The 12,967-nt window shown below is 40.1% G+C and overlaps 1 protein-coding gene across 5 annotated transcripts in view; it reads right to left on the minus strand.

The window, feature by feature from the left end:
* MORC3 (MORC family CW-type zinc finger 3) overlaps positions 1-12,967 on the minus strand; it is a 63,407-nt gene that overhangs the window by 26,634 nt on the left and 23,806 nt on the right. For 4 of the 5 annotated variants that reach the window (XM_073361161.2, XM_073361170.2, XM_073361150.2 and 1 more), the window contains 6 exons: positions 12,055-12,269; positions 11,632-11,779; positions 8,579-8,729; positions 6,103-6,234; positions 5,756-5,875; positions 8-105 (listed from right to left, as the gene is read on the minus strand). In XM_073361161.2, the coding sequence (XP_073217262.1) occupies positions 8-105; positions 5,756-5,875; positions 6,103-6,234; positions 8,579-8,729; positions 11,632-11,779; positions 12,055-12,269 (864 nt within the window). The remainder of the gene's footprint in view (positions 1-7; positions 106-5,755; positions 5,876-6,102; positions 6,235-8,578; positions 8,730-11,631; positions 11,780-12,054; positions 12,270-12,967) is intronic. The other variant, XM_073361181.2, reaches the window with a different exon arrangement.

Below are 12,967 nucleotides of genomic sequence, written 5' to 3' on the forward strand. Positions count from 1 at the left end.
TATTCACCTGTATTCATTGGTATAATCAAAATCTTGTTTATTATGAGTTGGTTTTAGGAAGTTACATTCTATAACCCCAACTACACCAACACCCATGTTGTTTGCCTGTAAAAGATTAATATAGAAATTAGAAAAAGATGCCAACTTTTATACTGAAACATTCCTATCTACAAAGAGAAAACAATTGATAGTTTGGATTTTACAAAATATATTCAATTTAGCAACACGTTTGTTGGAAAAGTTTACAAGCCTCTTGAGCTGAAATTACAAAATTAAATTTTGACATGTAGTTCCTCTTGGGGAAAAAAAATGGAATTGTCTTGTATTTTGTACCTATCATGGGTGAAAACATATCCAATGTGGATAAAGGAAGGCTTTAAAATAGGTCCAGAGTGGGCAGGTGACAAAAGCTCATAGGTAAGCATAAAAAACCCATGTTAACAGAGGGCTAGAAATTCGGAGGAAGGGAGGAAGACATGCAAAATGACAATAGGGTCACAGGAGCAACAAGAGGGAAATCAGTGGGGGAATCTGCTCAACATCTCAGATGTCTATACACAAATGCAAGGAGTATGGGGAATAATTAGTACATAAGCTAAACTATCACAAAGACTTGGGATAAATCTTATGACTGGACTATTGGTATAGAGGGGTATAATCTGTTCAAGAAGGACAGGCAGGTGATGTAGCATTATACATCAAGAATATATACGCTTGTTCTGAGGTCCAGAAGGTGGTGAGAGGCAGACAGGTTTAAAGTTTCTCAGTAAAGATAACCCAAGGAAAAATAAGGGTAGCATCATGGTATGGGTATATTATAGCCCATCAAATCAGGAGGAAGAAGTGGATGAGGCACTTCTAAAACAAAACAAATATCAAAAACACATCTGGTACTAATGGGGAGACGTGAACAACCCAAACATCTGTTGGAAAAGTAATACAGGCAAAGCAAAAAATGTCCAATAAGTTCTTGGAAATGTATCAGGGACAAATTTTGTTTCAGAAAGTGGAGGAAGTAACTATGGGGACAATCATTTTCGACCTGATTCTGACCAATAGGGAGAAATTGATTGTGAATCTGAAGGCAGAAAGCAATTTGGGTGAAAGTGACCATGAAACGCTGATTTCATCATTCTAAAGAAAGGAAGGAGCAAAGGCAGCAGAATAAGGACATAAAAAGGTAAGGGAAAATTCCAACTTCAAAGGATCTTTGATGTAGACAACAATATATAAAACTTCTCTTTCAGATATTACTATTATAGAATACTCAGTAGCTAATAACTTAACTTGGCAATTATTTGTTGTTTCTATTTCTCACCTCACACCTCCCTCAAATACATATTCAGCATTTTAAAATACTCCATTGGTTAGCAAAAAAGCAAACACACACACTCCAAGAACTCATAGGTAAAGTCCAATGGGAAGAAAATCTAAGGGAAAAATTAGTTCAGGACAGCAGGCAGTTCCCTCAAGGTGACAATATTAAAGGCATAACTGCAAACTATTCTATCTTTCCTTCGGAAGAGGCCAAAAAGGCTCCATCAGGAGCTCTTTAAAGACCTGAAAATCAAAAAGGAATTCTACAAAACGCGGAAACATGGTCAAATAGATAAGGAGGAGTACTAAAGAACAGCATAAGTACGTAGAAACAAAAATCAGAAAGGGCAAGGCACAAAATGAGTTACACCTGGCAAGGCACATAAAAGGGAATAAGAGGAGGTTCTTTAAATCCCTTAGGACCAAGAGAAAGACTATGAAAAGTGTGGGTCCTCTACTTAGCGGAGAAGGAGAGCTAATAACTGATGACATCAACAGAGCTAAGGTGCTTAATGCCTATTGTGTTGCAGTCTTCATTAAAAAGGTTAATGACCACCAGATACTCAACACAATTAATATCGACACCCAGTGGGAAGGAATGCAAACGAAAATAGAAAGAGAACAGGTTAACAAATATTTAGATAAGTTAGATGTATTTCAAGTCAGCAGGGCCTGCTGAAATTCATGCTAGAGTACTTAAGCTACCAGCTGAAGCCATCTCAGAGCTCTTAGCAATTATCTCTGAGAACTCCTGGAGGACAGGAGAGGTCCCAGAAGCCTGGAGAAGGACAAATGTAGTACCTATTTTTAAAAAAGGGAAACCAAAGAGGACCTGGAGAATTATAGACCTGTCAGCATAACTTCAATACCTGCAGAGATACTGGAGCAATTATTAAAACAGTCAATTTGTAAGCACTTGAAGGAGAACAGGGTTATATGGAAGAGTCAGCATGGATTTGCCAGAACAAATCATGCTAAACTGACTTAAATTTCCTTCTTTGATAGGACTACTGACCTAGTGGATGGAGGAACACAGTAGACATGATATACCTTGATTTCAGTAAAGCCTTTGACACAGTTCCACATGACATTCTCATAAGCAAAGCAGGGAAATGTGGTCTAGATGAAATTACTGTAAGGTGGGCGCAAAACTGGTTGAAAGACTGTACCCAAATGTTATCCAGTTTGCTGTCAAATTAGGAGGGAATAATTACTGGGATCCCAAAGGGGTCAGTCCTAGGTCTGGTACTATTCAATATTTTCATTAATGACTTGGATAATAGAGTAGAGGGTATGCTTATAAAATCAGCAGACACCACCAAGCTGGAGTGGGTTGTAAGTACGTTGGAGGACAGGTTTAAAATTCAAAATGAGCTTGACAAATTGAAGAATTGATCTGAATTCAACAAGATGAAATTCAATAAAGACAAGTACAAAGTACTGCATTTAGGAAGAAAAAAAATCAAACCACAACTACAAAACGGGGACTATCTAGGTAGTAGTACTGCTGAAAAGGATCTTAGGGTTACAGTGGACCACAAACTGAGTTGACAATGTGATGCAGCTGCAAAAAAGGTAAATATGATTCTGGGGTGTATTAACAGGACTGTTGCATGCAAGACACAGGAGGTAATTATCCCACTCTACTCGGCACTGGTGAGGCCCCAACTGGAGTAATGTGTCAAATTCTGAGCACCATACTTTGGAAAAGATGTGGACAAATTGGGAAGAGTCCACAAGAGAGCAACAAAAAAAATGATAAAAAGGTTTAGAAAACCTGACCTATAAGGAAAGGCTAAAAAACTGGGCATGTTTAGTCATGAGAAAGGGGGCGGGGAAGGGGAAGAGAAGAGAAAGGAAGGGGCCAGACCTGAGAGAGTCTTCAATTATGTTAAGTGCTGTTATAAAAAGAGGACAGTGATCAATTGTTCTCCATGTCCACTGAAGGTAGGACAAATAGTAATGGGCTTAATCTGCAGCAAGAGAGATAGGAAAAGCTTTCTAACTACAAAAGGAAGTTACACAGTGGAATAGCCTTTCAAGGAGTCCCCATCATTGGAAGCTTTTAAAAACAAGTTGGACAAACACCTGTCAGGGATGGTCTAGGTTTACTTGGTCCTGGCACAGCATAGGGGGCTGGACTTGATGACTTTGAGGTCCCTTCCAGCACTAAATTTCTATGATTCTATAAGGACAATGGACTTTTTTAAAAAAAAAAAAAAAAAAAAAAGGGGGAGGGGGGATATTTTAAACACACTATGAGAACTGGTAGGTAACATCCCCCAGGAAGAAAATCTAAGGGCTAAAAGAGAACTGGCAGTTTCTCAAGAAGATCATATTAAAGGCACAACTTCAAGCTATCCTAGTATGCAGGAAAGAGGACTATAGTAAGGGGTCAACATGGCTCCATCAGGAACTCTTGAATCATCTGAAAAAATCAAAAAAGAATCCTACAAAAAAGTGGGAACTTTGTGGTATTCTTTTGTACTTAGCAATTCATCAAGCATATAGGGAGAAAATCAGAAACGCTAAGAGACAAAATGCATTACACCTAGCGAGAGGTATAGAAGGCTAAGAGGTTCTTTAAATACATTAAGAGAAAGACCAAGGAAAGTGTAGGTCCTCTACTTGGCAGAGAAGGCTGAGATGCCTATTTTGCTTCAACCTTCACTAAAAAGGTTGATACAACACAACTAATATTAACAAGGGGTACGAATACAAGCCAACACAGGGAAAGAACAAGTTAATGAATATTTAGATATGTTAGATGTATTCAAGTCAGAGGGCTTTATGAAATTCATCCGAAGGGTACTTAAGTTACTAGCTGAAGCAATCTCTGAATCATTAACAATTATCTTCAAGATCACATGGAGGGTGGGATCACATGGAGGGAGGGTAATCGCCAACATGGATTTATCAAGAACTAATCATGTCAAACCAACTTAATTTCCTTCTTTGACAGGGTTGTTAGCCTCGTGGATTGGGGAAGGGAGGGGGGGAAGAGTAGTAGATGCGATATCACTTGATTTTATTAAGGCTTTTGACACAGTCCCATATGACCATTCTCGCAAGCTAACTAGGAAAATGGGATCTACATGAAATTACTGTAAGGTGGGCGCAGAAGTGGTTGAAAGACCATACTCAATGAGTAGTTATCAGTGGTCCTCTGTCAGATGGGAAGGAGATATCTAGTAGTGTCCTACAAGTGTCAGTCTTGGGTCTGGTCCAATTCAATTTTTCATTAATGACTTGGATAATGGAGTGGACAGTATGCTTATAAAACAATCATGACAGCAAGCTAGGAGGGTTTGTAAGCACTCTGGAGGACAGGATTAGAATTCAAAATTACCATAACAAATTGGAGAATTGGTCTGAAATCACACAAGACGACATTCAATAAAGACAAGTGCAAAGTACCTTACACTTAGAAAGGAGAAATCAAACGCACAACTACAAAAGTGGGGAATAAATAGCAAGGCAGTAGTACTGCAGAAAAAGATCTGGGAGTTGTAGTGGATCACAAACTGAGTATCAGTCAACAATGTGATACAATTGTGAAAAACGCTAATAACCTGGGGTGTATAAACAGCAGCGTTGTACGTAAGAGAGACAGGAGGTAACTGTCTCACTCTACTTGGCACTGGGGAGGCTTCAGCTGGAGTACTGCGTCCAATTCTAGGTGCTACACTTTAGAAAAGATGTGGACAAATTGGAGAGAGTGTCCAGAGGAGAACAACAAAAAATAGGTTCTAAAACCTTTTATCATAAGGAAAGGTTAAAAGAACTAGACATGTCTTCTTGAGGAAAGAAGATTATGGGGGGACTTGAGAAGTCTTCAGGTATGTTAAAGGCTGTTATAAAGAGGATAAATCAATTGTTCACGTCCACTGAAAGCAGGGTAAGACGCAATGGGCTTGAACTAAAAGCAAGGGAGTTTAGGTTAAATATTATGAAAAACTTTTTGTCTACAAGGTTAGTTAAACCTCTGGTATAGGGAAGGTTGTGAATCCCTATTACTGGATGTTTAAGAACAGATTGACTAACTTGTCATGGATGGGCTAGGTTTACTTGGACCTGACTCAGCACCAGGAGCTGGGACTGATTACTTCGAGGTCCCTTCCAGCCCTACATTTCTATGATTCTCGAGTCCCTCCTTTCTCCTAAAAGTGACATATTCTTGCCTACACTTTGTACACCACGTTTAGTACTAAAGCAAGCATTTATCATGAAGTTCTTAGTACAACTTTCAGTATTAAACTGATGCATTGACACTACAGAAACCAAAGATATTACAAAAGCTACATCAAAATATAACATTTCTTAAAAATCAGTATTTTATTACTATTATAGTTCTCAATACAACAAATTAGGTAAACTGTTTTGAATTAAACTAGTTTCTAATTCACAAATATTAACTTTTTCAAGGTTAAATTCTTACCTTTAATTGACAGCCAACCCTTTCATAAGCTTTGATGAGTCTGTTTTTGTGATACATCATTATTCCATAATGGTCTTTGTTTCTGCAGTTAAATCCAAAGGTGATTCTTACAGTTTTAGCCTTGTTTTTGGATGTTAAGGATAATTTGATCACCAAGAGTTTCTTCATACTGAAAGTTCATTCAAAAATGAGCCAATACTTTCAAACTGGAACAATTCCATCAGCCCCCAGGTTTGGTATAGCATCTTAAGGGATATCTGCACCACATTTTGTCACAGAATTGACAGCGTACTTACATCATGTCTTCCCATTCAGCATGCAATGATGTACGTATCAGTAAAGGATACAGCCAAAAATTTTGGTCTATAAATATCGCGTTCAATGTATGCAAGACTTTTGGAAATCAGCTGCGTTTTCACTTTTTGTCCTCTGATAATGATTTGCATTCTTGGCTTCAAATACAAAATACTGCTGTAAGCCTGCAAAACACATGGTAATTTCTATTACGCAAGCCAAACCAAACCAACATGAATGGTTTATAATACATCCTCTCTCTATATAGAGTAAATGCTGCTTAATAACAACCCTGATAACTACTTCCTGTTAAACATTTTGCCTGGAACTGAAACCATCCAATTGACTAGAATTGGAATTGGTCTGGATATTGGCAACACACTTGCTGCTTATTGACTTTTGCTGCCTGCAGCTCCACAGGCTCCCAGCACTGTCATTCCACATGGAAAGACCCAGGCGCAGGCAGGTTTGCAGGGCTACAGTTAGGGACAGAAGTGCTAGGATGTGTGGAGCCCAGGCCTCAGGGTTGCTGCTGCTTAGATGCTGCATGATACCTCTCCCTGTCCTCTCTGGGCTGAATCCTGCTCTTGCAACAGGGGCAGGCCACAGGCAGGTTATCAAGTGGCGGAAAGAAGACAGACAATTCCTTCACTGAGGAGACAAGCTGATAGTATGGCTTGCCTCATGCAAAAAGGATCACCCCAGGCTTGGTTGAAAAATAGTGAAAGGTCTTTGGGGTGAACTTTGCTTTACAAGGCATTAAATTAGTCTAGATTCTAGCCTAAATAGTTAAAGTCTAGATTCTAAAAGCATTATTTTATTTTATATGTAACCATTTGTTTCCAATACTTCTACTTATCACTTAAATCTCTTTCCTTTGTTAAATACACTTTTTCTTGCTTTCACTATAAACATATCTAAGTGCTGTCTGTTAAAGAGAGCAGCGATCTGAGGGAAAACTAGAAACTGCAGTATACTGCAACTGGAAGCACCAAATCTGTGAATATTGAGTATTTCCAGTGGAACAGGGGCTGGGTACTAGGAAGACATTCAAGGGCTTGGAGGTTGGACCATATCTATCACTGACCTGCAGAGAGACAGTGGAGCAAGCATAGGCTGAGAAGGGAGTGCTTGTGTTGCCCATGACTGGCAGAGTCAGGGAGCTGACACACAGCAACAAGGCTTCCTCACACTAAGGGCAGGTTATAGATAGGTGCCTCACAATCCTGGAGAAGCTGAGATGCACTCTGGGGAAGCATCACAGACACATACTGCAAAAGCAAATGGATAGTATTCTTGTCAGCAAGTTAAAGAAGTAGGGGCTGGATGAATGCACTATAAGGTGGGTAGAAAGTTGGCTAGATTGTCGGGCTCAATGGGTAGTGATCAATGGCTCCATGTCTAGTTGGCAGCTGGTGTCAAGTGGAGTGCCCCAGGGGTCGGTCCTGGGGCCGCTTTTGTTCAATATCTTCATAAATGATCTAGAGGATGGTGTGGATTGCACTCTCAGCAAATTTGCGGATGATACTAAACTAGGAGGAGTGGTAGATACGCTGGAGGGCAGGTATAGGATACAGAGGGACCTAGACAAATTGGAGGATTGGGCCAAAAGAATCTGATGAGGTTCAATAAGGATAAGTGCAGGGTCCTGCACTTAGGACGGAAGAACCCAATGCACAGCTACAGACTAGGGACCGAATGGCTAGGCAGCAGTTCTGCGGAAAAGGACCTAGGGGTGACAGTGGACGAGAAGCTGGATATGAGTCAGCAGCGTGCCCTTGTTGCCAAGAAGGCCAATGGCATTTTGGGATGTATAAGTAGGGGCATAGCGAGCAGATCGAGGGACATGATCGTCCCCCTCTATTCGACATTGGTGAGGCCTCATCTGGAGTACTGTGTCCAGTTTTGGGCCCCACACTACAAGAAGGATGTGGATAAATTGGAAAGAGTCCAGCGGAGGGCAACAAAAATGATTAGGGGTCTGGAACACATGACTTATGAGGAGAGGCTGAGGGAACTGGGATTGTTTAGTCTGCAGAAGAGAAGAATGAGGGGGGATTTGATAGCTGCTTTCAACTACCTGAGAGGTGGTTCCAGAGAGGATGGTTCTAGACTATTCTCAGTGGTAGAAGAGGACAGGACAAGGAGTAATGGTCTCAAGTTGCAGTGGGGGAGGTTTAGGTTGGATATTAGGAAAAACTTTTTCACTAGGAGGGTGGTGAAACACTGGAATGCGTTACCTAGGGAGGTGGTAGAATCTCCTTCCTTAGAAGTTTTTAAGGTCAGGCTTGACAAAGCCCTGACTGGGATGATTTAATTGGGGATTGGTCCTGCTTTTGAGCAGGGGGTTGGACTAGATGACCTCCTGAGGTCCCTTCCAACCCTGATATTCTATGATTCTATGTCTTTAAAATATTTTATGGCCAATGCTGCTGTAGTATCACTCTCATTGAAAACAAATATTTTAACCTACTTTCCAGATTTGTCACTGATTACTTTATTTAAAAAACAAACAAGCAGTATACTTACCCTTAGTGAATAGTCACTTTCGGGCACAATCTGGTCCTGTCTCTCTTGTTTTTTATACCCTCTTTTCCCTGTTGCTTCATCTAAATCTTCTGGAATTCTGATGTCATATTTATCCTTATCAAAATCGAGTTCTGTTTCTCCATCTTTATCTCTGTGGAAGGCAATCCAAAATAGAAATAAAATAAATTTATATTAAATTATTTAAAAAATTAAAAATAAACCAATAACCCAAAACAATTACTGAAGGCAGGGTACCACGGAAGGGTGGAATAGGAAGATTTTAGCAGGCAAGCTTATTTCAGCTGGAGATTCTAAAGTACGGTTGATTAAAAAGGAACATATCTTTGAAGCAGAGTTCTCTAATATTTACCAGGTAACACTGCAATGACATTCATTTGTTCTAAATGAATCCTAACAAAACTACTACAGAAATACATCCTAAAATATTCAAGGAGCTGTCTTAGGACATATCTGAGTCATTAGCTATTATCTTCAAAAACTCATGGAAGATGGGAGAGATTCCAGACTGGAAGAAGGCAAATACAGTGCCAATCTATAAAAAAGGGAATACAGACAACCCGGGGAATTACAGACCCAGACCATAGTTATCAGTCAAGCTGAAAGGGCATATCAAGTGAGGTCCCACAGGGATCCCTCCTGGGTCCAGTTCTGTTCAATATGTTCATAAATGATTTAGATAATGGCAGAGAGTACACTTAAAGTTTTCAGACAATACCAAGCTGGGAAGGGTTGCAAGTGCTTTGGAGGATAGGATTAAAATTCAAACTGATCTGGACAAACTGGAGAAATCATCTAAAATAAACAGAGTGAAATTCAGTAAGGACAAATGCAAAGTACTCCACTTATGAAGGATCAACTGCACACATACCAAATGGAAATTACTGCCTAGGAAAGAGTACTGTGCAAAAGGGATCTGGGGGTTATAGTGGACCACAAGCTAAATGAGAGTCCACAGTACAACACTTGCAGCCAAAAACAAACAAACAAAAACACGCAAACATCAATCCGGGATGTATTAGGACAGGGGGTTCCCAAACTTGGCTTCTGGCTTGGCTTGTGGCCTGGAGGGCCGTGAGACACTGTTTACTTAAGCATCTGCAGGTATGGCCACTCGCAGCCTGGCCCGCACCACTTCCCACAGCTCCCATTGCCCAGGAACAGCGAACCACGGTCACTGGGGCTGAGTGGCCGTACCTGCAGATACTCAGGTAAACAAAGCACCTCAGGGCCTGCCAGGGGCTTACCCTGAACAAGCCATGAACCAAGTTTGGGAACCCCTGTATTAGCAGGAGCATTGTAAGCATAACACGAGAAATAGTTCTTCTGCTCTACTCTGCGCGGATTAGGCCTCAACTGGAGCATTTTGTCCAGTTCTGGACACCACATTTCAGGAAAGATGTGGATAAACTGGAGAAAGCCCAGAGGAGAGAAGAGGATATAAACTAGCCATCAACAAGTTTAGGCTTGAAATTAGGTGAAAGTTTCTAATCAGAGAACTGAAGTTCTGGAACAGCCTTCCAAGGAGAGGAGTAGGGGCAAAAAACCTAACTGGCTTGAAGACTGAGCTTGATAAGTTTATAGAGGGGATGGTATGATGAGACTGCCTACAATGGCATGTAGCCTATCTACGACCGCCAGCAGCAAATCTCCAACAGCCAGCGATAGGGAGGGCTCTGAGTTACTATAGAGAATTCTTTCCCAGGTGGGTGGGGCAGGTTCTGTGGCCTGCAATGTACAGGAGGTCAGACTAGATGATCATGATGGTCCTTTCTGACCTTCAAGTCTATGAGAGCAACAAAAACAATTAAAGATCTAGAAAACATGACCTATGAGGGACCATTGAAAAAACTGGGTTTGTTTAGTCTGGAGAAGAGAAGACTGAGGGGGTGCTGATATGATAACAGTTTTCAAGTACAAAAGAGGTTGTTACAAGGAAGAGGGAGAAAAATTGTTCTCCCTAACCTCTGAGGATAGAAGAAGCAGAAATGGGCTTAAATTGCAGCAAGGGCGGTTTAGGCTGGACATTAGGAAAAACTTGTCAGAGTAGTTAAGCATTGGAACAAATCTCCTAAGGAGACTGTAGAACCTCTCACATTGGAGGTTTTTAAGGACAGGTTAGACTAACACCTGTCACGAATGGTCTAGTTATTACTTAGTCCTGCCTTGAGTGCAGGGGACTGGACTAGATAACCTATTGAGGTTCTTTCCAGTCCTACATTTCTATGATTCTATAGGGCACAATCCTGAAGAGACACATGGATGAAGTTGACCAAACAAATTTGTTCTCTAATTTCTACTGACTTTGAGAATGTGACTAATTAAGCCTTTTATTCTGCTATGGTAAATATGTGGGGAAATTCTGGATTAGATACCGTAAGAGTCAACAAACTAGAATTAAACTTGAAAAGTTCCAGACATTTTAAGTATACTACTACTAGGCCACAAGAAAGTTTAGTTAAGGAGCTGCCTGGTTTCTCTCAAACCGCCATTAATATTAAAACAGATAAGATTTAGCAAGATACCACATTTTAGGGCTAGTTTTCAACTGCAAAAATTTTGCTGGTATAGCAATGCCAACAAACCTCTCTAGCAGCGCTCCAACTTATTCTAGCAAAAGTAATTCTTTTGCTGGCACAGTTAAACTACCTCCTCAAAGGGCATAAGCTATACCAACAAAAGTATTTTGCCTATATTAACTGTGAACACAGGGTTTTTTGCTGCCATAACTAACAGACATAGCTATGCCAGCAGAACATTGTAGTGTAGACCTGGTTTTAGTCCCTTTGCCTCTGGCTATTTTACTTGCTCTGTCGTGATAGTTTAGTGGTAGTGGATGAATGACCTTGTAACTCTCAAGTTTATCAGTCTGATTCCGCATGTTCCCACTAAGTTACTACCAACTCATGCTCATTAGCTTTGTAGCTTTAGAGAGTTGTTCCACCAAGACTTCTAAAGTCTAGCTGCTTACCACCAAACTCATGCACACTGAACACTTAAGTTCACAATTTAGCAGACACTGGACTTCATCTTACCTTCTAAGGTTCCAAATGATGATTCTTGTTCCTTTTTTCCCCATGATAGCATCAAGCTCTGCCAGTAACTTCTCCTCAGTAGAGAACAAAGAATATGCCTGGATGGCCTTTAGGCTGGCTTTGTATTCTACTGGATTAATTATTTGCCGTAAAAACTAAGTTAAAGACTTAAACATTTCACAAATTAAAATAAATTTCTAGGTGAGCTTCTTTGGCATAGCCACAGTACTCTGGGCTTTCTTCCTAACATGTCTTAGACAAGTGTTTTGTTGCTATTATCCAACCCCGCATAGCCCTCATCCCTCCTTATGTATGAGGAGGGCAAAGCACAACTGCAATTTCCATTCTGAGAGGCTCTTCATATCCTACTTTTACACATGCAAATGCACCACTTTTTGTGTCTGAAAATACTCAAAAGGATATGTTGCCTGTTAAATGATACTATAGGAACAATGACATGTTCTGCCTTTGTAGCTTCTAGGAAGGTCTGAGATAACAGGCCAACACTCATGGTCTCTCCATTTTTGGTGAAAACAATTGCATCTTTTCCCAGGCGCATAGATCCTGATTTAAATCCATTTCCATACAGTCCCACTGGAATGCGGCCATTTATTGTAACTTTGTCACTGAAACCAAAGCTGAAACACGTTGTTAGAACATTTTGTAAAAAGCGTAAACCCACAAAAGATCGATATCAAAATAGGTTTAAACAGATGTTAATCTCTACTTTTGATACCAGTAACTACAGCACAGCTAAAAGATGTATTTGCTCAACAACTAGACAAAGGCTGAGGATCAGATTGATGTTACAATGCTAAACTGCTCCCTAGTGTCATCTATTGCCATCTTTAAATATGTCTAAAGGGTATAATTCTGTAAGGGATTATACAAAAAGTGCTCCCAAATCAGTCTAACAGTCAATTATAAAGACTGAACTAGACCTTGGTGAACAGTTTTTCCACTTCTCTCAATTGCTTTTGCAATAATTTGTAAACAAAAGTCAATTTTGCATTGGTAAAGGAGACAAAGGAGACATTTCATTAGAAGTGATGATCTGTAATTGTGCAGTGAATTTAGCATTAAGCCCTTAACTCACAAGAAACAATAAGTTAGAAAAAAAACACATAAGAAGAAAATATATAACTGTTCATTACAGCAATTCCTCAGCCCCTTAATTGTTCTATAATACCTGCAATTTTGAACAATGTGCTAAATCTTAATTCTAATACATTTCACCTACAACCCACTAAATCAAAGGAGCAACTGAATGGTTATGCTGGCAGTTCATGGCACTGAGCTAACTACCTTTCACCTTTGGCTACCTGGGTTTATATTT

The sequence above is a fragment of the Lepidochelys kempii genome, chromosome 1 (assembly GCF_965140285.1).
Source record: "Lepidochelys kempii isolate rLepKem1 chromosome 1, rLepKem1.hap1, whole genome shotgun sequence".
Classification (NCBI taxonomy): Eukaryota; Metazoa; Chordata; order Testudines; family Cheloniidae; genus Lepidochelys; species Lepidochelys kempii.